The 25,273-nt window shown below is 40.2% G+C and overlaps 1 protein-coding gene across 8 annotated transcripts; it reads right to left on the minus strand.

Moving 5' to 3' along the window:
* Positions 1-631: 631 nt before the first annotated feature.
* LOC144583447 (uncharacterized) lies at positions 632-23,573 on the minus strand. 8 transcript variants are annotated; one of them, XM_078377207.1, is made up of 14 exons: positions 19,111-23,573; positions 16,639-16,674; positions 14,528-14,576; positions 14,363-14,429; positions 13,689-13,739; positions 11,802-11,829; positions 10,309-10,339; positions 8,584-8,641; positions 5,286-5,316; positions 3,933-3,975; positions 3,202-3,237; positions 2,306-2,341; positions 1,167-1,194; positions 765-918 (listed from the first exon to the last, which is right to left on the minus strand). In XM_078377207.1, the coding sequence occupies exons 2-14, from the start codon at positions 16,658-16,660 to the stop codon at positions 904-906; spliced, it is 495 nt and encodes a 164-aa protein (XP_078233333.1). In that variant the 5' UTR covers positions 16,661-16,674; positions 19,111-23,573; the 3' UTR covers positions 765-903. The 8 variants fall into 8 exon arrangements, with proteins under 8 accessions (XP_078233334.1, XP_078233333.1, XP_078233331.1 ...); XM_078377205.1 differs by having other exon boundaries at positions 19,081-23,573; XM_078377210.1 differs by having other exon boundaries at positions 14,528-14,609; positions 19,081-23,573.
* Between the last annotated feature and the right edge of the window lie 1,700 nt (positions 23,574-25,273).

A 25,273-nucleotide genomic window follows, 5' to 3' on the forward strand; every position in this document is an offset into this window, starting at 1 on the left:
GTGATATGCTGCAGGGGAACAAAGGTCACGTATATCCCACGCTGGTCTAAAAGCATATGAACTAGCATAACCATTTAACCACAGCATTCCATATCATTAGTGTGCAGTATTGTTTGATGCCATGTCCAGGTGATAAAGAGATTGTATTATAATAAGAGATGTACTGTATTATAATAAGCCCTGATTTAGCACAGTCAGTATGAGTAAGACAGTGCAGGAATTTATTCCAGGGCATAAATCTACATGAATGCAACCAGAAATATAAGTAAGTGATTGAAATCAAAGTGGGTAAAGACACGTTAACAGATATTCTCTGTTCCAAGATAGCCAAGAAGGAGGTGAGGCAGGGCCTTCTGATGAAGCCGGAGTAGCTAGTAGCCTTGTCTCATGTAGGAACCAGATATACCACAACATTACAGGATGACGATAAAGGCCCCTATGTTATAGGAACTTGGAACAGAACATCTGTTTTGCAAATTTCATAGAGTTAAAGGACCCATTACTGGGGCTATTTCCTATTTTTCCCCCCTTTTATTATAGAAGGTTTAGTGAAGGGCTGTTCAGTGATGAAGGGATTATTTCCTTCACTTCAAAACGCATCCGATTTTTATAAAAAGGACAAGACACAGGGTGCCTCATTAGTTTTACTAAACTGACAAAACACATACAATTTCCAAACTGCTGCGGATCATGAGCAATCCTAGCTCAGGAACAAAAAGTCTTTTGCTACTTTTAAAATATCAATAAAGCACCAGTAATCACTGTTCTAATCAAAACACAGCAGAATTAAAATATCTTTATTTGTCATAGAGTTAAATAGCTATAAATATGTTAATATGTTCAATAAAATTTAAAATATCAACCATAAAAGCTCCCCATTTCTCAGGTTATGCGGGATTTCTGCTACTCAAACTCATCCTGTAAAGATAATATTAAACATATATTTTTAAAAAACATTCTGAGCAACAATAATCTATACAACACTAAGCATCTATTGTACACTAAAAAGGAGTTCTGCTTTGAACAAATATTAAGTGTTCGGATTTAAAAACAAAGCCAAAAACATTTTATTTCCAAATTAGTTGATGAGGCTCAGGAATGAGAGAACATAATAGCATATGCACAGCAGCTACTTGCCTACTGTCTGATCCATATATCTTACTTACCTGTGATAATGACTCTTCAAGAACATAGCTAAATGGGGATAATAATGGAAATAGATCAATCAAGGTTGTCACCTAAGATGTACCTCCCCACACCTTTATGTAAAGTCTTTGGCTAGTATCATATGGATATTAAACCTAACAATAAATCCATGGACTTCTAGGTGACTGCTACACAGTAAATATGCTAAGATGCACTGAAGCTTTGAACTGGGAGATACAATCCTCCAATCCCTGAAAGAACACAGGGTATTAAAGGCAGCGGTTAGAGGTAGAAGACAGGACAAATGGAAAGTACCTTGTTTTTCCATTCAGCTAGACCTGGATAAAGTCCCAAAGGAGGAAGGCTTCACATGTACAGTAGGACTGCAGTATCTACAGGGGACTGGGCCTGAGTCCCCCTTCCCATGGATGTCAGAAATAGTGGATAAACGAAGCACTTCCAGTTTCTCTGGTGCCCATGCGTGGTTGAGAGAGGGAGCTCTCCCCCAGTCTTGCCAAAGGACTGGGTTTCTTGCCCTTCTCTTCACAAGGAAGCCTTCTCTGAAACCAGCCACTGGCACTGCTGCTCCCCTCTTGGCCGACTGTGGCTTCTTCATTTCATGGGAAGCTGCTTCCCTCAGAGACATCAGGCCATGAGTGTGTTTCCAAAAAGTCACCTGTATATAGCATGATCTCTAGTTCTATCTGTTGGTCAGTCCTGGTAATGCACCTTGAGAACATTATTTTTACTTTTTATTTTTTATCTTTTTCAAGCAGTGGAGAAGTGAAACTGCAGGTCCTGATACCACAGACAATGTAGTCCTACTGTAAATAATTCTGTATTCCATCCCTCTGTGTCATGCTTTCATCGATGTTGCCTGCCTGCCTGTCCATATTGTTCATTCTTTAACTGAATACAGAAGGCTCAGTTTATCTACTGCCAGTTTGGCCAGCAGATAACAATTGGTCCTAACTGCACTGAGAAGATTTCTTTACATCCTAATGGAAAACATTGCATGGGAGAGTTCTCTACCAATACCACTTTGATCTTTTAAATGTCCTCAGCTCAGATCATGAGTATGCTGGGAACCAAGCTGTAAGGTATTAAGATCCTTTGCAGTGTATTGCTTTTAATAAACATTAACTTTAGTCTGCAGTACCTTGAGAAATCTTCTCCAGTCTGAGTTTCAACAGTCCTGTATAGTGTGGAATAATAAAAACATTAATTATGAGTGAGTGATTTTTGTTACGATCTGGAGTCTCCTGTTACTCTGTGTAACTGGTATTTAGCACAGAAAATAATAATAAAAAGCTTGCAGGGCCAGTTGTGCCGTTAATCCTATATTTAGTATGGCTCACGTATCTCATGGAGCAGTAGACCCCAAACTGTGCAGTGTGGCATCCTGGAGTACCACCAAACCCAGTAAGTATTTTTCAGGCTGGGCTTTCTCTGCTCCCTTCTCTCCGCCCCACCTCCAAAGTATCAAGTTAGGGGAGCCATTGCCAGTATGTCAAGGGAGCTGCAAAAAAAGTTGCAAATGTTTGGCAACCACTGTCATGGAGGGCTTGCAGTATATTCCATACATGAAAAAGCAAACAACACTAGCAGTTCTGTCTTGCTCTTGCTGTTCCCACTTTTACATGTACACCGTGAAGCATTAAAGCAGTAAAAAGTTAATACCAACCTACAAAAAACAAATACAAAAGTATTGACTCTTTATCATACCATTATAAAATAATATCCATTTCACTAGATAATTTAAAACAATGTAAGACCTGGAATGCTGTTTCCACCGAAGCTTGGGAATTTCAATGTTCCTCAACAACTCTCTTCTACTTAATGAACAAATCCAGTCAAAATATCGAAGTGTTTGTTGAACTACATTATACACACTTTCTGAAGTGGGAGTTTATTCCATAATAGTCTGTCTGATTCTTCACAGTCCAAACAGCCTTAATTCTTGGTGAAATCTCTACCAGGGATATGATGGAATACGACAGACATTTCTCACATCAAAGCAATTTCAAAATGAAGAAATCACACAATTATCCTTACCGCTTCTCCATTCCAAACATAGCCTCCGTCTGAGTGCTGTAGATAATGAAATGAAAATTTTGTCATTTTGAAAGTCACAGCTACTGATTTTATATGAATATGTATCTATCTATATCACAATGGCAGTTAGTTTATCCAGTAACATAGCCAGCTCATGAGAGAAAAGTTACTTCTTCCTCCTAAACTAGAAGTGAGAAACATGTTGTTTGACTAGCAGTCTTTCATCAGCATAACCAACAGTTGAGCACTTAGGAGTTGTCGTTTAGGAGCATCTGGAGACAGGTTCCCCATTTCTGTCCAAAATCTTGCTGCTTTAATTAGATATACACAAGAATAATGGCAACAAACAAGTGCAAACTCATTGATTTTTTTTTTAAAAAAAAGAATCTAAAGCCAGGCAGCATAGATCCGCAAACCGGACTGAAAGAACTCTAAAGTTTATAAAGGAAAATTCCATACACCATTATTTACTTAAAATATTGATAAGGAACCTGTAACACTACAGATCTTGTTAGATTCTAATTCCCATCAACCCCTAATAGCCTGGCCAGCAGTGAGAGATACTGGGATGGTCCTAGTTTTCCCGTCCCTGAAACAGAATAACATCGTCTTTTGTAGACCTTGAAAAAGTTACTTTTTTAAACCACAGTCCTGAGATTCCCCCAACCAGTATGTCCAGTTTCCCAAACACCGTTTGTTAGCTGCTGAATGGAATAAAATCTAGCCCTCACCTGACATGTTTTCTTTGTTCACTTAGGGTTCGTTTATCTGTAACAATAAAGATGATATTGCACTCATTTATATGTGACAACTTGTTGTGTGCTTAGCAAACTATGTCAGAGAAACATCAGAAATAAAGGAAGTAGAATTTCAGGGGCATCATGTAGGCCACAGACATAATCGTCACTCATCAGGATGTCAGTACAAAACAAACCAAAGAAGCAAACAATGATCAAAACTTCCATTGTATGAACTGGGACACAGTTTCTGATCCATGAACATTCAGTGTGGTGAGAACAAGCAGCAGAGCCATGTCTGTCATTAACAAATAGTGTTAATGTTCAATGAACATGTCTTATATCTCCAGAGCTCAGTAGGAATTCTAGTTCTCAGTCCAATAAGGATGGCCTACGGACAATCAAAATCAGATAGTTCTGTTTCTTAGCACCTCATTCACTGAAGAATGGCACAGACAATGTTTTGTTCTCATTTATTACACTGGCTGGGGAAAAAAGGTACCCCAGTAACAAGATGCAATGGATTTGTTGGGCACTTCTTGACCTTTTTTTTTTTTTTTGCCGTAAAACGACATAGTATAATTCTGTGTGAATTTTGCAACAAAATGTGACTTTGGGGGTTTAAATTGAACCATTGTAATGTATGAAGGCTAAATATTCACAATATATTTAGTCAATATGTTAGTCTTCATTCTGCTGAAATATTACATTTGAAAAGCATATCTTGTAGGTCAAACACTTTAGTACAGTAATACAAAATTGCAACACTATACATAGAAAGGGACGTGGTGGTGCTGCGGGCTAACCCGCAGAAGCCTGTGCTGCAGGGTCAGAAGACCAAGCAGTCATAAGATCGAATCCACGCGACGGAGTGAGCTCCCGTCGCTTGTCCCAGCTCCCGCCAACCTAGCGGTTCGAAAGCATGCAAATGCAAGTAGATCAATAGGGACCACTTTGGTGGGAAGGTAACAGCGTTCTGTGTCTAAGTCGCACTGGCCATGTGACCACGGAAGATTGTCTTTGGACAAAACGCTGGCTCTATGGCTTGGAAACGGGGATGAGCACTGCCCCCTAGAGTCGAACACGACTGGACAAAAAAAATTGTCAAGGGGAACCTTTACCTTTTATACACAGAAAGATAATATAATAATAACTTTAGAACTGCAGAGCTGGAGGGGACCCTATGGATCACTGAGTCCAGCCCCTGTCAAGGTGCACTGTGGGGAACTGAATGCCTAACCTAAACCACTGAGCTACTCAGCAATTCATAAACCTAACATATTGAGATAAAAGCAAGTGGATGTATAATACTAGCTAAAATCCTTTGGAGTTACTTAAGGAACATACCTTGGTTGTTGAGAAGTTCAGACTCTTCATACTATAAGGAGAAACACAGCCTAACATATGTTTTCTTATATCAAGCCAAATATCTTTATTACTGACATAAAAGGGAATTTGGGATATAAACGAAAGTGATAGATAACAATGGCACTCTATTCCTTCTTATTTCTTGTTTTTGTTATTATTTCCTTCTTTATTTAAAAGCTGTTAGGTCACCATTCAGTAAAACAATTGGGGTGACATATAAGAAAATAATAAAAGCATGAATATAATATAATATGATCACATAATGACCAACATTCTTGTGTGTAGCTACACAAATCCTATGACTTTTGGAGTCAAGCTGCCTTAAGTTAAGAAATCCCTGTAGACATAAAAGTTGCACAACGAGTTACAAAACTCAGAGGGCATCTACATTGGTGATTTGCTCCACAGTTTATATCAGATTCGGCATAGATGAAATCAAATTAAAAAATGACAGCTACATAATGGGAAGGCTAAGCATGGTGAAACCCAGAGGGGAATCATCTCTTTTTATATCAGAATAATTTTCTTTTAGTTCAGCCAGCAGGAATGGTTTAATTTTGCTCCAATTTGCTGCCATCATTTTTCTCCACTTTCTGCCCTGTGTGATTGTTTGACCTGAAACAAACGGGTGCTCAGGGAGAAGTCAGTTCCCCTCAGCTGAATGCCCGTTGTTTCCAAACTGTTTTTTAAAAAGGCTTTCTAAAGCTGAAATAAATGATCACTAAGTCACTTTGGAAAAATAAATTTTAAAAAGGTAGAAATTGCCAATTTGCACCTTGTCAGATCAAAGGTGCCAGTGGTTATCTGCTTTCCAAGAGAAATTTGTCCCTGTCTTTCATGAGGATCTTCACCTATGGAAACCAGCAGGGACCCACTTTGAAAACTGTGGATCACAGTGGATCTAAGAGTATATTTCCTGCGGTGTATTACACTCTCATTATGCAACAGATAACATTTATGAGAGAAGAGGATTTGGGCCAATAACAGCAACAAAGCAAAACAGCAATCAGCATTAAAATTTAGCAGAAATGGCAAGTTAGTGATAAATACTTCATTTGGGGAATTAAATAATTCCTGACCCTTATTTATATGAGTATAGCTTTTAAAGACAGTAATGTCTGGAATTCACATATACTGTATTTCTAATTTTTGGATGCAGCCACTAAATACTACGGAAAGCAAAAGAACATTAGTCTTTACTAAGTTCCTTCCTTGCTTTCAGTGCTATCAACAGTACAGCCTAAACATGTCTACTGAGAAATAAATCCAAATGAATTCAGTGAGACTGTGAACACTGGAGAGAAACACTGGCCGGAATCCTCCTAATAGTCACAAAAGATCTGTGTAACATGCTGCAGCTAATTGTAGCTTGACAAGGTGGCAGGATGCACTTTAGCTCCATGACTAGTAACCTACCTGAGATGTGTCTTGGCACCTTGTAAATTAGCCACGTTTAACCAGAGCAGATTATGCAACCTTATGCAATTGCGATTATGATTCCAGGCCTAATATTCTGAGGTAACATTGTATAAACATCATATCAATTCATAAATTTTTAAAAAATGTTTGGCTCATAAATATTTAACTGAGAAAGCTGAAAAGGTTGGCAGTTCATCTGTGAGATCTAAATCCTAACAATGTGTGGCCTGTTGCTAGCAGCTTGCCAACAGCCTACAGAAGAGTATCAAAGAGGCAAATATACTTCAGCAGATTTACTATTTAGTCCCATTGTTTTTTAATATGTCAGTTAGTGATCATTCTATTTACTGGCATTGGTTTTTAAATTTAAGCCAGTGGGTTAGTAGTAGCCAGATGCTGAAAGATTGTGCCTCAGAGGACAAAGCTAAGAACCCTCATAGGCAAACAGGACAAAGTAGAAAGGTAACATTGATTATGCAGGGAAGAGACACTCCTTTGATGTTGACCAGCAAATTGTGTACAACGTTTGTCTTCTTGCCTGAGAACAACACAGTGTACCAATGGAGCAAGTGCAAACTGTTAACACTCTTGGAAGAAAAAGTGAGGGAACTGTAGCAATGAATGTCCAAGCTTAGGGCTCTAAGAGAAGATGAAGAATACATACACAGAAATCTTGAGCAGCAGTTGCCAGCAAGGGAGGCAATGGAGATGGAAGAACAGTGAGACAAAGCAGAGAGGAGAATGCTGAGGAGAGTTGTACTATAAGTCAAAAATACATATTCCTGCACAGAAATACAGGAGGATGAACTCAATCTGACTAATTATCCTCATTAGAGTACAGCTATTGAACCAAAGGGATAGAGTTTGTGTTGATTTTTTTCATTCAGTGCCTGAAATCCTGTTGCATTGTTAAGCAAAAGATATGATATAAATTTGTTCTTTGCCAGCAATCAACAAGTCACCACTGGAATTCTTGCCTGTGCAGCAATCCAGTGGGTATGCATGCCCCTGAGAACCTAAGTGGTGACTTGTTAATTGCTGGTTGGGAAGAAGTGAATAAAAGGCCTTTTGCTTCTCACCTGTGTCTAAAAAGCAACAAGATTTCAGCCAGCAATTGATTCTATGAGTCTATTCTTATCAGTACTTCCAACTGGATCCAGGCCACATATTTTAATATCTGGAATTAAAGCCCATTAAAGATTATTTCTGGGTAGGCATGTAGAAGACTGTACAGTGGTACCTCGACTTGCGATTGATTCGAGTTACGAATGGCTCCATTCGCTAAAAGTTGCTTTGACTTGTGAATGGAGCCTCAACTTGTACACCAAAAAAAAAAAAAAAACGTAGGGAGGTGGGGAAAGCGGGAAAATTGAACTGCTTTCAGTTGGCCGTTGGCCAGAGAAGAGGCTGTTTGTGTGCTTCCTCGCTCGTCCCAGCAGTTAAGTGAGTGGATAGGGAGACAATCTGGTTGCCTGGTACAGTATTGCCTGGCATTGCCTAGTACAGTACACTCCCTGTACTGTACTGTACTGTACTGTACTGTACTGTACTGTACTGTACTGTACTGTACTGTATGGACTGTAATTACTTTTGACTTTTTAAATTTTGGATTTTTGGATTTTTCATTTTTGATTTTTGGATTTTTGACCATTTTTTTAAAAAAAAAACAGGGTGACTGCCTGTTCTGGGTGAGTACAATTTACTGTACTGTACTTACTGTACAGGTTAGTCACTTAACTTCAAACAGACCAGGCCAGTTTATCGCAATGTATTAGGTAGCATATCACACCCATAACGAAAGAGATATCACATGTCTTTAGGAAGTTTATGCCCCACAAAATAACTAAATTATACTTACCCAGAAATTGGTGACATTCAAATAATTAGATATCTCACCCGAAAGTCTTTCAATCTCGCTTTGAAGACAAAACAGAATACAAGTCCACAGTCATATGCCTGAAATTAAAAGCTACTATTTACAGGTCAAGAAGTATAAAACAGTAGTGACAAGCCACTAGTCCAGCAGTGTGTGGCTTATTTTACATTCTGTCATTTCCTTACAGTTACAATCAGAAAAAAAGGAAAGCAAACATTTTTTAAACACTGAAACTCAGTTGACTAAATTAACCCAGGTCATTTGTTTGAAAAAAAAAACATGAAAAGTAACTAAATCAGTATACATTATGTTGTCAAACAATATCATCTGATACTGAGCAAATTAAAAAGCATGCAGAAGTAACACAGTTGCAGTAGTGCAACATCTTGACTAGTGTGGCAAATATGAAAAAAGGTTCTGTGACCAGTTTACCAGATTTTTTTTACCAGTGACATTCAAATAATTAAAAAGGTGAAAAGGATGCAAGAAATCAATTCTAGGTTTATAATGCTATAAGCAATTTGGGATCCCTGGTCTATACATGGAATTGATAAATATAACAAAAAATTGGAAAGTTACTTGCTGAACGATTTAAATAGTTGATAAGTGCATATAACTTTTAAATTAGAATACTCATGTTGAATATATTTGTTAGAAGTCATTGATGACAAGATAGAGATATAAAGACACGAAGTCATACATGAATCATAATATGACTATGTAGCTAAGGTTTTATATATAGATATCCTTTTTCTTTTTAAAACATTGATTTTTGTTGATTTGTAAGCACTATTATTTTGACATTTAATTGGATATAATGATGCTGGGATACAATTATACTATAATATAGTAATTGTTGATTGTCACATATATGGGTAATAGATAAGCATATAAGAATCTTAAACTAGAATGTCTCATGTTAAATATAACAATAGAATTGTTTGAATGTAAGATCAATATAGGTCTAACTTTATATTTTAAATAATGTATGTATGTTAATCATTATAAAGTTAGGAAGCCATGTGTTGATCTTAATAATGGTCTAAATATGTTAGTAGGGCAATATGGTTTATGTAGCCAGAATTATATACTAGATGGATATATGAAAATTACCTCCCCACATATATGTTTTTGTTTGTCTTGTATGTTTGTTTGTGTTTATAATTTATAATTTCTTTTTTTAAAAAAAGGTTCTGTGAGATGACATGAAGAAAGTTTCATTTCTGCAGCAACTCAGAAGCATGTAATGGCACTGTGCAATGTAGACAAAACCATTAGAACTGCGGATAAAGGAGAAAGGACATGGCGATAAACTCAGACACTATAATACCAATGAAACACAGTAGCCATAAAACATAAGCAGTGATAATAAAAAAAATCAGGACCATCAACCAGTAAAAATACAGAACAAAAAACTCCCTTGCAAGAGAGAAAGAACCACAATTGACAGCATCATGCCACACATTCACATGAGGCGCCAGGAAAGAGCTTACTGCATATCAACAGAATTGTTATTGCTTATCAACAGACATGATTGGGGGGGGGGGATATTCTATGTGTGAAATATAGTAGACAAAGGATACACACAATAAATTGCAGGCTATTAATTAGTTTGCACTAGCAACAACCCTCTTCAGGCATCAAAGGTATAGTAGAAGCTTTCCAACATATTTGTCTAAAATGTTACTTTCTCATATCATGCCTTACTTTTCATATTCTTCTTTCTTGAGGGCCCAATCTAGGAAAAAAGAGAATAATTTTTCTCCTGAAGAGTGGAATACCCTCCCACCCTTCGATATAACATGGCATTATGTTGCTGTTGATCTTTGTTGTTGTTATGCGCCATCAAGGCATCTCCGATTTATGGTGACCCTAGGAATGAGCAATCGCCAAAATGTCTAGCCCTCAACTGCCCTGCTCAGCTCTTGTAAACTCAAGCCTATAGCTTTAGGGTGTCCGTCCATCTCATATTTGGTCTTCCTCTTTTCCTACTGCCTCACACCTTCCCCTGTATTGTTGTCTTTTTCCAGAGAATCCTGTCTTCTCATAATGCCCAAGTAGGGCTGCCACAGTTTTAGCATATATATTTTTTGGTCTCCTGAGATAGTTCTTGGTTGATTTGATCTAGGACCCTCTTGCTTGTCTTTCTGGTGGTCCAAAACTCTCTTCCAGCACCATATTTCAAATGAATGATTTCTTCCTATCAGCTTCTTAATTGTCCAGCTTTCACACCCATACATGGTGTGAAAATGATGATCAGAAATAGAAGAGTGTGGATGACCTTGGTCTTGGTCTCCAATAACACGTCCTTAAATTTGATGATCTTTTAAAATTTCTGTGTTGCTGCCCTTCTGAGTCGGAGTCTTCTTCTGATTTCTTGGCTGCAGTCTCCATTTGGATGGATGACTGAACCAAGGTATACAAGATATCTAACTATTTCAATTCCTTATGCTTCCAATTCCCTTGCACCTGCAGCCATCTACACATTTAAACATATTTGCTTGGATATGGCTCCTTCCCTACAATCAAACAAGCCATATCAAATTCAAATGCAAGTTTATTTTAATCACAGAAATACTCTCTGACATTTGTCTGAAAGCATTTGATGCAGTTTCTTTTCTAAAGTAAAGCCTGTCTGATCCTAGTTACTTCCTGGATAGATAATCACACAGGAACATGATACAACCATAGATCATGTATGGAGAACCTGCAGCCCAACCCTGGATATGGCCCACAACATCCTCATCCAATCCACCAGCTTCTTCTCCAGCCCATCCCTCACCCCAGATACTCTTTTCCCCCACTGCATGCCTTTTCTGTCTGCTTACAAACTATGATACATGGCCTAGAAATATGCGGAGAGTGCAAGATAAATAGATGCATGGGGTGGGGAGAGAGTGAAGCCCTCCCTTCTGGCCCCACCTTAAATCCCTGTATGTTCTTCTAACATTCTGCACAGGACTCACATACATGACCTCTGTAAACCCAAAGGTCCTGAGTAATATCTAGTTTGCAGACACGTTACTCCATACTTTGAACTTGCTTCACTCAGCATTGACTTGATTTACTTGCACATTCATCTACAGGGTTCTTGAGCTTCTGGAGGGGACTTACAGTGGAGAATATAATGTCATAAAAATCACAAAATATGCTTCCCCAAGATATACAACCTCCTCAATGGCTTGTTAGTTCATACATACCTTTTGTTTTATAACGCAGTCTTGAGTTCTAATTTAAAAAAAAGAATAGGAATGATATTAGTTCTTGCAATGAACCCTATATTCCAAATGGAGCAAAAGTACCCCCTAGAACTTCTGTGATCAGACTATTTCTTTGCTAGTCTTTGACGATCTTTTATTTCCAAATATACATCCCTGTAACACAGCTGACTTTGGTAAAATAATAATAATAATTGGCTAGCTACATCAGAGATGTAGCAGTTATTTTGATACTAAACCTGAAAACATCTAGAGGGTTAAATGCATAGTGGGGATGTGAAACCCCCTCTCTTGCCCTGATAAGATAAAAGTTGCAATCATGGGAATACTATAAGTGTGTTTAAGCAAATGTAGTGCAGTAGTAAATGTGCAAATGTGCATCATGACAGTCCAGACAGCAACCCTCCCTCCATAAGGACAAACCCAACCCCAGGTTTCTGGATCACAGTAGATCAACAATTGGGGAGCAGTCTTTCGTAAAGTCAATAACTCTTGATAGTCAGTTCAAGACTAAATTTGCCTTCAGATACTTTGGCTGAAATCATGTTGAGTTGTAAGGTAAATAATAGCTAGAAAAGGCTCATTGAATCCATGGGGATTTGGTGAGTCAATTCCTCTGTAAGTTCCATTGATTCAATGGGTCTACTCTAGGTGTGAATTACTACACTAAGAACAGGATTTCAGTCAATCTATTTCAATAGGAATGGGCTGCAATTGTTTTTGGGGAAAATCCATTCCCCCCACCCCTACAAAGTGGATTGCAATTAAACTAAAAAGAAACAGGGAAGCCTTAGGGAAATGACAGATGATGTAATAGCCCCTACTACCCAGAGAGTCATGAGACTTTAGCCCTGTATGCCCTGGCCCCACTATACCACTAAATGGAATTTGCATATGGACCCAACCCCCATTGCCCATTTAGCTCTACATACACTTTCAGAGACAATGCCTAACAGAAATGTGACTCTATGAATTCTGCTTTCAAATTCCCATAAATAAGTGAAGTATCTTCTCTTCATGTATTTCTTCCTGATCTAGAAATTCATTTATATCTTCCTGATCTAGAAATTCATTTATTTCTTCCTGATCTAGAAATTAAACATGTTCTTATCAATCCATCTTATATTCAATGAATTTTATGCATTTTGATAGTAAGCTAAAAGGTAACTAACTAAATAAGTTAGATCTGTTCTTAAAATAATTGTCTGCGGAGGCATGATTTTGATGCCTTTTTGCTGCCCCCCCATTCCTAAACAAATTATTTTTTATGCATTCCTTCTCTGGAATTTCACAGCAAAATCTTCCACACATGATAAAACTACATGCGTGTTCCTGCCTTCTGTTCCAAGTATAGTTTATAAAGTTCTGTAAGATTTGATGTACTTTGGGATTTAGAAAGTAAACTGTTAAGTGTCTTCCATTTTTAAAATGCCTTTCTAATGCTGGGTTGATGTGGTGGCTTCTTAGAAAAAGGACTTAAAAGGTGTTCAGCTCTGCAGAAGCCTAGACTATTCAATATACTGGGATGGAACCTTTACAAAAAGGGAATCCATCCACCCAGTAAAGATATTCTTGTCCTGACTCTACATTCAATGTTAGTCCCAAATAAACATCCATATTTTTAATCTCCATGCTATTGGTTCATAGTGTGCAGCTAACATCTTGAGTCTATAATTCAGCAAAATCTGCCTCTCGAGCTGTTACTCAGGCCAAGGTTTATATTTTGCTTCTAATTCCATGCCATGAGCTGGACTGAAGTTCTTATGAAAACAATAATTCTGAAAATTGGCCCTGTGTACTGAAGCATGGGAACAGCCAGCAATTTATATAAATTTGTAAAAAAAATAAAAATAAATAACAACTAGATACCGCATTTTTTAGCTTCCTGTTTTCCGTTCTCAGGGCATCAATCTCCTGCACCTAAACAAACCATAAATAAAGAAACAAAATCCGTTTGTTGTTCCTTACACCTTGAAGCTAATGTCAAGTATTATCAGATGTCCAAAGCCGTCACTTAATTGCACAGTATCTGGCACACTTCCCCATGTGGGAGTGGACCCGCAGTCGCAGTGGTATCATTTTTAAGATTGCATAAGGAGGTATCCAGAACCCCTGTGCACTAGCATAACCTGAGCATTTGTAGTGGTGATCAGCACTTGTGTAAGCAAAATGGTTAAGTACGCAGGGTTGCCCACATCACAGTGGCTGTGTGGTATTATGCTTCACTGACGCTTAACGTCTGTGGGCCAGACAACCCCCCAAAAATCACTTTGAGATGGATCTCAAGGTGGCACAGCCCTGATGTATGGGCAGTATTAAAAGACTTTTAAAGAATTCATTTCTGCTGTCATGGTGTACTTATGAACAAACTGCATGGATTAATTTAATAAATGAGTCATTGGGCTAAGGTTTCTCCACCTTGTCCCTACTTCACAGAGAAAAGGAGATACAAATGAAATGAAGACAAGCTGAGGAACTGATCAGTATAAAAACACCAATTTTCATGAAGCTACAAGTTTTGTTTCATGAGTTATAGTACTTACAGACTGGCTGCTGTCCAAAAAGGTGCAGATTTCATGTACAAGTCTCCTTCGTTGATCTTTGTTTTTTCTTTAAAATATAAATAAACCCACGTATCAGTTTTAATTTAGATGTAACTTATTGTTTTGAAAGTCACCTCTAGATTTCAATTATAATAGAATACTTACAAAATTTGAAGATAGGTTTCATTTTTCATCAGCACTTGCTCGCCGTTTTCTATGGTAAAATATGTGTAGATATTGAGTTACACTGTGACAAAGAAGTAGATAGTGACAAGGATTCTTGTATCTTTGTTGCTTGCTTACACAGATTGAGGGTTGTATTACCAGTGAGCTCATTACTGTATCTATGTGGGAATATTTACCCAATCTTTTAGAACGCAAGACAAGATGTTAGAATTGTTTGTGTAGAAGGCTGGAAAACATAGGGAAAGGAAGCTGTTGATAAAGAGTTCTGAAGATTGCTGTTTGGGATGAAGTTATTACCACCACAAGTGGGCCCATTTAATGCCCAATAAAGCTGTACTCCATAAACATTTTTTTAAAATTCCAAACTGTCACTTTGATTTCAGTGTTTCATGTAGGAAAAGTATGCCATGTACTTGATTACTTGTCTATTATTTTGTAGTGCAGTTCATCATCTTGAAGTTTATTTTTACTTATCAGCCATTTTGACCTTGACTACAGATAATAATGAGGTATGAAACGTTAAAAAATAGTAAAATGAAGATTTTACAAATAATAAAATTAGTATTTTATATAATCCAGTATTAGCTAGGTCAGATTGCACAAAATACTGGAATAGTTTCTTTGGAATCTGGACAAAATATATTTTTCATCATTCAGCGTCTTATATATGTATTTAATTTTCTTAATGAAGTGTATTTTGATATGCGCTATGAATTATTTTGATTCAACATTTCATAACATATTGCTTCTATTCATTTGCTTCAAATTGGGTGACAAGTAGTTGGATATTGCCAGTACTATCAAGACTTGACTATAAAAGACCTTAGAGTTTCTTTCCCCCTTTCATGGCTCCTAAAGGATTCCCAAAGACAAAAGGTATCCCTAGGGATCCTTTACCCCTAGGGAAATAGGAAGCTTTTCATTCCCCCACAACCGGCCACAGCCAACGAAGCCATCACAGTCATGCTGCATAAATTAAGACCTCGGTCACTGTGACACTTAGTCTAACAGCTTTATTCCAGTGTGGACTTTCAAGGACCAAAATCTACTTCAAACACAGCGGCAAATTCATGTCTTCTATATTTTTATGTAACACCTTGTCATGATTGTCACCACCTTGTGGATACAGTATGTATAAATCTAGAGGACATATATTTCTGATCCTTGTGTCTGAAGTAGTGGATTTTGATTCACAAAAGCACACACCGAAATCAATCTGTTAGACTTAAAGTGACACAATATGTTGCCTTTTCTTCTTTCTTTTAACTTTCCTTTTCCTGTTTAAGGAACATGAATATAAAAGCTCTCAGATTGTAGCTAAGGCCCTTAATCAACCAGAAAAGCTCAGAAACATTACTTTTTAGGTTATAACTCCCAGAATCCTCCAGACAGCATGACCCTGATAGCCATGAGGAACTCTGTAGAAAACAAAAGCACGGTATGATTCTATACCTGAAAGTTGTATTTGCTCACATTAGTGGGATGGTGTGTACTGTATTGAAGAAATTTGTGAGTATCATCTCATTTAATCACATTTGAATTATAATAACAACGTGCTGTTTTTGGTGATGGCAATCTTTATAGGATTCTCCAGGCATACGGTGAAATTGTTTAGCACTCCCTCCTTCTGGTGGTGATGAGTCTGTGCTGTTATCCAAGCCTATACAGGTGGCAAAGCACATAATCCCATCCACCTAAGAGGGCCCAAGTGATCTCAGCTGGTGTCCCCTGGGAGGCAGAGTAGCGTTTCACATTCCTCACCTCTGGTGCTGTGCTTTAAGCCAGTGGTTCTTAACCTTGGGGAACCCAGGTATTCTTGAACTGCAAGTCCCAGAAGCCCCAACAATCATAGCTGGTGGTGAAGGCTTCTGGGAGTTGCAGTCCAAGAACACCTGGATTACCCAAGGTTAAGAACCACTGATTTAAGCCACTGAGTTACACCAGCCCTCAGGATCACATTCTGCACTAGAATAAATCCCATTTAAATCCAGTGGGACAGAACTAAACCATGTAGTTTAAGAAATGTACAGCTTGTACCACTTGTCCGGTCATTTTAATATGCATAATACTATATTTGTGTCTTTCCCTACCTTGTTTCTCAAGCAATGGCATTTTAAAAGTAAGGCCTGGAACCAGGAATAAACAAGGAGTTAAGACAAATGTTTCTGCTATATTATTTTCTCCCGTCATATCAAACCCAGTCAAGCACAATCTACAGATAAAATCTATTGTTCATAGATTTGTACACTTAAACATGCTTTCAAATAGAATGGAAGCATCAGTTATTTAACCCAGTGGTTCTTAACCTTTGTTACTCAGATGTTTTTGGACTGCAACTCCCAGAAGCCTTCACTATCAGCTGTGCTGGCTGGGGTTTCTGGGAGTTGCACTTCAAAAACACCTGAGTAACAAAGGTTAAGAATCACTGATTTAACCTATATTGAAGATTAATTACACCAATGTACCTTCTTCCTCTCCCAATGTCTAATTAATCTAGGCATTTTTGGTGAGTGAAGACAGAGGAAAAGACCTCATGGCCAGATTGGATATAGGTAATTAATGTCTGTAGATTGTGTTGCAGTTATTTATAATCCTAGTAGTAAAAAGGTAAAGGTAAAGGTTCCCCTTGACAATTCTTGTCCAGTCATGTTCGACTCTATGAGGCAGTGCTCATCCCCGTTTCCAAGCCATATATCCAGCGTTTTGTCCAAAGACAATCTTCCATGGTCACATGGCCAGTGCGACTTAGACACGGAACGCTGTTACCTTCCCACTGAGGTGGTCCCTATTTATCTACTTGCATTTGCATGCTTTCGAACCGCTAGGTTGGCGGGAGCTGGGACAAGCAACGGGAGCTCACTCCGTTGTGTGGATTCGATCTTACGACTGCTTGGTCTTCTGACCCTGCAGCACAGGCTTCTGCGGTTTAGCTCACAGCGCCACCACGTCCCATTCCTAGTAGTACTTCCTGCTAATCAATCTGGAATTACTTCCTTCTCCCCATTGTATTTATGATTGTTGATGTGCTTAGGACCCCCTTTCCACCCATACAGATGCATCCGAGTCACAGGGCAAGAGAAATGGAAGGAAAATAATTTTCCCAACTTCACTGAGAGAAGATGTTACAGGGACAATATGGTCCATAAATATTAGTTTTTAACAGGTGTCTTGATTGATTGAAAACTGGAATTCCTATATGCATTTATATAGCTTGTATTTAATCTGATTTAAGTCCTCCCAAGGCAGCCTCTAGTTTTAAACAGGACTTAAGCACTGCAAATTATAATCATGTGCTGAAAGAGTTTTCATGAAGAGGTGTGAAGGAAGGAAGGAAGGAAGGAAGGAAGGAAGGAAGGAAGGAAGGAAGAAGGGGGAAAAGTTAGTGCAAGAGATGTCCATAAAAAACTTTCCTTGTTAGCCATCAGTGGCATGGTATTTCAAAGAATACATTGAAGCTACTGCAGTTCTGCCCATGAGAAAATAATAGAAGGTGCTGGAAAATACTGACTCAAAGACTTCATGGAAAGCCAACTTCATACTAAGGAAAAAAGGAGAGGTACATAGTGTCCTCCCTCTTTAAAAATCCCTCCCTTAGCCCCTCATGTATGGTTGGGACAAGACCAGCTCCATTATGTCTCCCTTTCCTCAAACATCCTATTGCCTCAGTTGTCTCACACAAAAGCAATGCTGGGGGAGCAGGGCTGGTCCTTGTAGGAACCATCTCTTACTTTAAAAAGTGTCTGCACTTGCTTGTTTTCCTTTTCCTTCCCTACCCCTTTTCCTTTTGTGTAACACCGTTTAGTTTGTCAGTGTGCAGGATAGGATTATCCTTTTTTGGGGAATGGTTTGTACGCAATCCACATTGAAATCTTGCCGAGTTTTAAGTGTGTGTGTGTGTGTGGGGGGGAATGGGGAATGCCTTAAGTAGCAAACAAATGAAGAATGCAAAATGGATCATCCCTGAGGTGGGGGACAGGGGGGTTACCTTAGGCGGGTGGAAAATATTCTTTAGGGATCGCAACATTTCTAGCGGCTACCCAGGGGATTACTGTAGTTTTGGAGCAAAATGAAGGCAGGTTCAGCCTCAGCAACAACACCCTATAGAAGTGCAGATTTTCCTCTCCATCCACCGCTTCTCTTTTTGCTCAGAGCCACCACCTTTTAAGATACACGCCTTCTCCCCCCCCCATATTTATTATGTATTAGTTTGCACGCCTTCTCAGCCCCTTTGAAGATTTCCTGTGAGACAGAAATGCCAGATATACATCTTCTAAATAAGCACACGAAGAAGGGGACAAAAACAGAAGAACTCAAATCGTCCAACTCTTTTTGTTTCATCTTCTGAGAAAATAATAGGAAGATAATTCTATTTACCCATCAGTGTTCCTACAAGTATAGGCATGCAGTGAGAAAGATACCACAGAGTGAAAGCTGGTAACAATATCCTCTTCCAGTTTACCAAGTCAATCCCTTAATCCTTTCTGCATATACATAAACATCTATCTATCTATCCAATTCCCGCTGCAACTTACACTCGCACGACTCACTCATCTTTTCCCCACCTCACTCCCTGCTTTATCCCGCCTTTTTCCAGCCGGAGGGAGGAGGCGTCTGAGGACGCGCCTTCAACGGCCGTTGCGGGGCCGGTGGGAGAAGAAGCGGCGGGTTCCACAGTCGCCTTGGCGTGGAACGCGTTCTCGTTACATTCCACCCACCAGGAGGAACAGACGGGGAAAGGCGAGAAAATAAGACCAGGGATTGGGAGTGGTGAGGGAGACAGCAAACCGCTTCTTTCTAATCCCCCCTCCCCCCCCGCCATCATTTACTGTGACTTTAATAAATATCCCATTTATTATTCTGTTTGGTTCATTCGACGGTTTTCCTCAACCGAACACGTTAGTACAGATGAGAAAATGAACTCAGGTGCACAGATTTGTCCATTCCCCTCACTTTGAACCCAATCTTGCCGCGCCTCCTGGACGATTATGTACATATCTGCTTTGGTAAAGAAATTCTCGAAAATGGGAGTTGTGCTCCAGTAAATTTGCATGTGGCATGATAGGTTCCGGGTCTTTTTAAGGGCAAAGGGAAAAAAAAGCGAGTTTTATGTATTCACGAAGGCGAGTTTTGTTTGCATGTTCTTCCCCCGCGCTTTGATTATTCGTTATTATGAATACTTCATTATCTATTTGCATATTTATTTATAATGTGTTTACTACACTTTTCTGCTTTCAGCTTTCCCCTCAAAGTGGGTTAAAACGTACAAAAATGATCAATAACATACAGTCATGCTGCAGCACTTTGGGCTGAAATCCTTAAACATACTCCCACTGAACTTCATCAATTTGTCCCCAAGTAAATATATGTACGATTGGGTTGCGCTACAGTTACATCAGGGAAGAAAGGGAGAAGCCCCCGTCTCATTCTTTCAAAAAGTGTAAATATTGTGTGTGTGCACCCATTTTTGCCATGAGGGATAACCAGAAGAATACAATGATTAAACATTTCAGTGATTCATCTTCAAATACGCTTTGTTTATCCTAGCTGAAAATTCCTTACCATTTCCCCCTTAAACCAAAGACCCAAAAGTTAGCTTTGGAGGGTAGGTATCATTTGTGACTTAGCTACCTGTTGTTCATTTCTTTGTATTGTTCATTTCTTTTGTCAAAAGGAAAAAAATATGCCAGAAATAAACCCCAGCCTGTTGCACATTGCAAAAAATGTTTGGTTTTCCAGAACATGCACAACACTCCACCCACCCAAACAAAAAACTCATATGGATCTGTTATACACAAGCAATGAATGAATGAATGAATGAATGAATGAATGAATGAATGAATGAATGATAATGTGCACCACTCATGTGCATGCAGAAGTACCGTACCTGTGTTAACTCTTTGGAAGATCTTGCAATAGTGAGTTGGAAATATTTTTATGGTTAATTATTTGATAATACCTTAGGCTAGTTCCTTACAGCCAGTATTTGAAAAAATCAATCAGGCTGCATGCTCACTTGAAATAAATCTTGTTAGAATCAGATACTTCTTTAAAAAAAAAAACAATTTAGAAATTGAGGCTGGCAAGAAACAATTATTGATCTAACTCTGTTTGAGTTGGTTCAAAGTGCACAGACAACATTTGTCTCATCTAACTTTTGTTCGAACCTTGTTATTTCTGAACTTTTGAAAAGCACCTAAGTAGAGATATTCAATTTTTTTGGAAGACAGAATCCCAGATGAACTTCTATGCCTTGTATGCAGTCTGTCTCAAAGATATAACTACCCAATTTGCTGTGTTATTGCAAGATACAAAAAGGTTAATTAGCCCTCATAAGTCGCCCAGAGACCTCTGGGTAGAGTGGGTGGCATATAAATTAAATAAATAAATAAATAAATAAATCACATGAATAGAAAATCATGTTATGACAGTTCGAGCATTGGCAGATACTTGATTACAATGTACACTCTCAAAATCTTTGCACTGAATCTAGAATCTTCTCTAAACCAGCTCTTTTGTTTCATTTATTAGTTTCAGCCACCAGGTGTCATGATCCAAAAAGAATTGTACTGATTTACCAAGGTAATATTTCCTGGGTATTGCAAAAGGTCGACTTTCATTTGTAAATTCATGAAGTATGATTCTTATAACTATTTGTTGGCATTTAGACTCTGGAGAATCCTCTGCCTGAAGAATCTTAATTAACCATATGCCTACTGATGGCTTTCATCATGAGGCTCATGATTAAATAAATGTGTACAAATTGGTGTCGAATAACATACGCCTTTGCACACACATCATTGCTTATAATTTAAGTGCTATTAAAGGATGACCTGTGTCTACTCCTGCTAATGCCAAGTGCCCACCAGAAAGAGTCCCTTTCACTGCCTCACCGAGATTCTTCATCCTGGAACCAACCCTGAAGGAAAATAGCGCAAAGCTTAGAAAGGTCATAATAAATGATCAAGGGGCTGAAAATTGAAAAAGGTGAGTAAGAAAAGACACTGTTGAGGTCAATACAATTATGCCTTAGGGAGAAGAAGTTGTTTTTCTTTTCTTTTCTCAGGTTACAAGAACCCCAGGTCATTCACTAAAGCAGAATGGTAAGAGATTCAGAAAAGATTTAAAAAAAAAAAAAAAGTACTTCACACAGTGCATAATCAAACAGTGACATTCATGGCCCTGATATTTTTTAGTGTCCACCATCTTGAAAGGCTGAAATTTGGGGCCCGCAACTCAGCATACCAGAAAGGTTCCATTAGGGAAGTGTGTCATGTCCAACATGGAGCAACCTGCAGAGCATTGTCTACTTATGCTGTGTTGGTCCTTGTAATGTCCCTGGATCTCTTTCAACTGCAGGGGTTTTGTTCTCCATTTAGTCTAAAGCTGTTCATGTGAGCTAATGAAGGACAAGTATTGGGACATGGGTGGTTTCCACAAGGGAAAGGAAAACCTTTGTATATCCTACTGATATCAGCATCATCTAATCTTTCAATAATGTTCTCCTGAAGAGACTAGAACTAGGACCGTGGTATTCACAGGGGATTGCTTCCAAGCTGTCCCCCTACTGAAAAACGTGGAAATATCAAATGAACTCCAGGAGGCACTGGAAGACAGGAGGGCCTGGCGTGCTCTGGTCCATGGGGTCACGAAGAGTTGGGCACGACTAAATGACTAAACAACAAAAATACATGGTACTATCTCTGGCGCCCTCTAGTGGCCAGTTCTGGTAAATACACTCTGGAAATCAGAATCATAGGCCATTGAGTCCAACTTGTTGCTCAATGCAGAAATACAGATCAAAGGATATCTGCCAGGTGGTTGTCTAAATTTATCTGGAATGTCTCCAGTACTAGAGCACTCACCACCTCTTGAGATAATTGGTTCCACTGCCACACTGCTCTAATAGTTAGTCAATCGGAATCTGGTTTTCTGTAATTTGAGCCCGTTATTATGTGTCCTGCACTCTGGAATTATCAGGAAGATAATCTGTATGACAGCCTTTCAAATGTTTAAAAATTTCTGCCATCTCTCCCCATAGTCTTCTTTTCTCAAGGCCAATCATGCCAGTTCTTTCCGTCTTTCCTCATAGGGTTTGGTTTCTAGCCTCCTAATCCTCTTTGTTGACCATATAGGTATTTCAGAGATGGTTTTATTTAGTGTTTTCAGCAAGTGGAGAAGTGAATCAGTGGACAGTGATCCTGCGGATGGGGGTGGTGGTTTCTTATAATATGACTGTCATTGATTTGCATTCTTTCACATTATTTACCACTTGTTTCAACTATGCAATTGTTACCTTGTAGACTTGTAATTAATGTTATTCACAGTCTGATACCCTGTTCTTTTACTAATGAACCATTGTCCCTTTTCCCATTATCTGTATCCTTACCTGATTATGGGACCATGTATGAATATGATAGTCATATAGTCTGACTCTTATGTCTGAGGAATTGGAATGGATCCATGAAAGCTCACCACCCTGGCCATTTCCCCATTTCAGAGATCAGCCAGAGCTCCAACAGGATCACCTGCCAAGGCAACAGGAAACTCCTCAAGAGGCGTCAGAAAACCACTTGGATCCATCAGTCTCCTGGGGCGGACCATCCTAATAGGTCCTCCACCCCTGTAGAGATTAAGAGTTCCAGTAGGTCTAAACCTCACCAGGTAGTGATCTGTCCTTGACAACGGAACTACAGAGAGCTTCTCCACACCCAAATCATCACCATCCTGCCCAGCATGAAATACAAGGTCCAGAGTGTGCCCTGCTATGTGTGTGGGGCCAGAAACCAATGGGACAGGCCCATGGTTGTCATGGAGGACATGAAGTCCTGAGCCGCTCCTAATAAGTTGGTCTCAGTGTGGACATTGAGGTCCCCCAGTACTATCAGCCTAGAGGACTCCAACTTCACCTCTGATACCAACTTAGTCAGCTCAGGAAGGGAGACTGTGGAGCAGCGGGGTGGACGGTACACCAACAGAATCCCTATCCTGTCCCGGGCACCCACCTTTAAGTATACACACTCGAACCCAGAAAGCTATGGGACAAGGCACCTGGTGAGGGGGGACAGGCTACTGCAGGGGTGTCAAACTCAAATTCATCGGGGGCCGCATCAGCAGTTTGGTCCCCATCAAAGGGCCGGTTGTATCTGTACTGATGGCCTTGCAAGGACCCCATCTGGCTTGGTGGGAAAAGGAAGGAAGAGAAAGTGCCTGTGTGTGTGTGTGTGTGTGTGAGAAAGAGAGATACAGGAAGAGAATGTGTGTGTGTGTGTGTGCGTGTGTGTGTGAAGGAAGAGAAAGTGTGTGTGTGTTTGTGTGTGAGAGAGATACAGGAAGAGAACGTGTGTGTGTGTGTGTGTGTGTGTGTGTGTGTGTGTGTGTGTGAAGGAAGAGAAAGTGCCGGGGTCTCTCTGTGTGTGTGTGTGTTTCTGTGTGTGAGAGAGATACAGGAAGGAAGAGAACGTATGTGTGTGTGTGAAGGAAGAGAAAGTGCCGGGTTCTGTGTGTGTGAGAGAGAAAGAGAGAGAGACAGAGAGAGACAGAGAGAGTTACAGGAAGGAAGAGAACGTGTATGTGTGTGTGAAGGAAGGGAAAGTGCCGGGGTCTCTCTCTGTCTGTCTGTCTCTGTGTGTGTGTGTGTGTGTGTGTGTGTGTGTGTGTGTGTGTGTGTGTGTGTGTGTGTGTGTGTGTGTGTGTGTGTGTGTGTGTGTGTGTGTGAGAGAGAGAGAGAGAGAGAGAGAGAGAGAGAGAGAGAGAGATATTCCCACTCCACTTCCCTTCAACCTCCCTGCGGGGGCGGAAAAGCTGCTGCCAGGGAATGTCGCCCGCTGGCCCCTCACAGAAATCAGGCCTTTTTCGAGCAAGAGAGAGAACGGAACGTCCAGGAAGGGAAGGGAAGCGAGCAACCAGCCAGCCCTCCCGCCCTCCCTCCCTTCTCTCCGCGGCTGGGTCGAACAGCCGCCTCCGATGTAACCCAACCGGGCCGGCGCATCGCTTCGCGTTCCCTCTTCTCTCCCTCTCCTCAGGGCCGCGCTGGCCGCTGCCTCCCGCGTCCCCCCAGCATCGCCTCCCTCTGCCTCGGAGCCCGGCCAGGAACTCCCACCGCTCCCCTTCCCTTCCCCTCAGGGGTGACAGAGGCGGCGCGGAGCCCCCTCCTCGCGCGGCCTTGGGAACGGCTCTCGCCTCAGGCTGAGAGCGAGCGAGGAACAGGCACGGGAGGGAGGGAGGGAGGGGGAGCGGGGGGCGGAGGGAGAGGAAAGGAGTGACAGCGCCACAGCCAATCGGAAGGAGGACGTAGCCTTGTTAACTTGAGCCATTTTTTCAATGAATTTACTCCGTGCAGGCACGGAGTAAATTCACTGAAAAAAAAAAGGGGGGGGAGGCTGCAAGGCTGGCGGCGGCTCCACGGGCCATCAGACGAGGTCTGGCGGGCCGGATCTGGCCCGCGGGCCTTGCTTTTGACACCTGTGGGCTACTGCAACTCCACCACACTACCCTCCAGGTCTGGCCTGCTGCTGCACAGAGAACCCAGGTGGACAAAACTGGGCGAAACTAACTCCCCCAGCTTCAGCCAGCCAAGTCTCTGTAATACAGGCCAGGTCCGCATGCTCCTCCAGGATCAGGTCCTGGATGGCTGATGTTTTCCCTTCTACTGACCTGGCATTCAGCAGCAGCTGAATATATGAGTTCTGGTGACATCTTGTGGCTTTATAGGGACACTAGAAAAGT

This window comes from Pogona vitticeps, chromosome 6 (genome assembly GCF_051106095.1).
Source record: "Pogona vitticeps strain Pit_001003342236 chromosome 6, PviZW2.1, whole genome shotgun sequence".
In the NCBI taxonomy this organism is placed as follows: domain Eukaryota; kingdom Metazoa; phylum Chordata; class Lepidosauria; order Squamata; family Agamidae; genus Pogona; species Pogona vitticeps.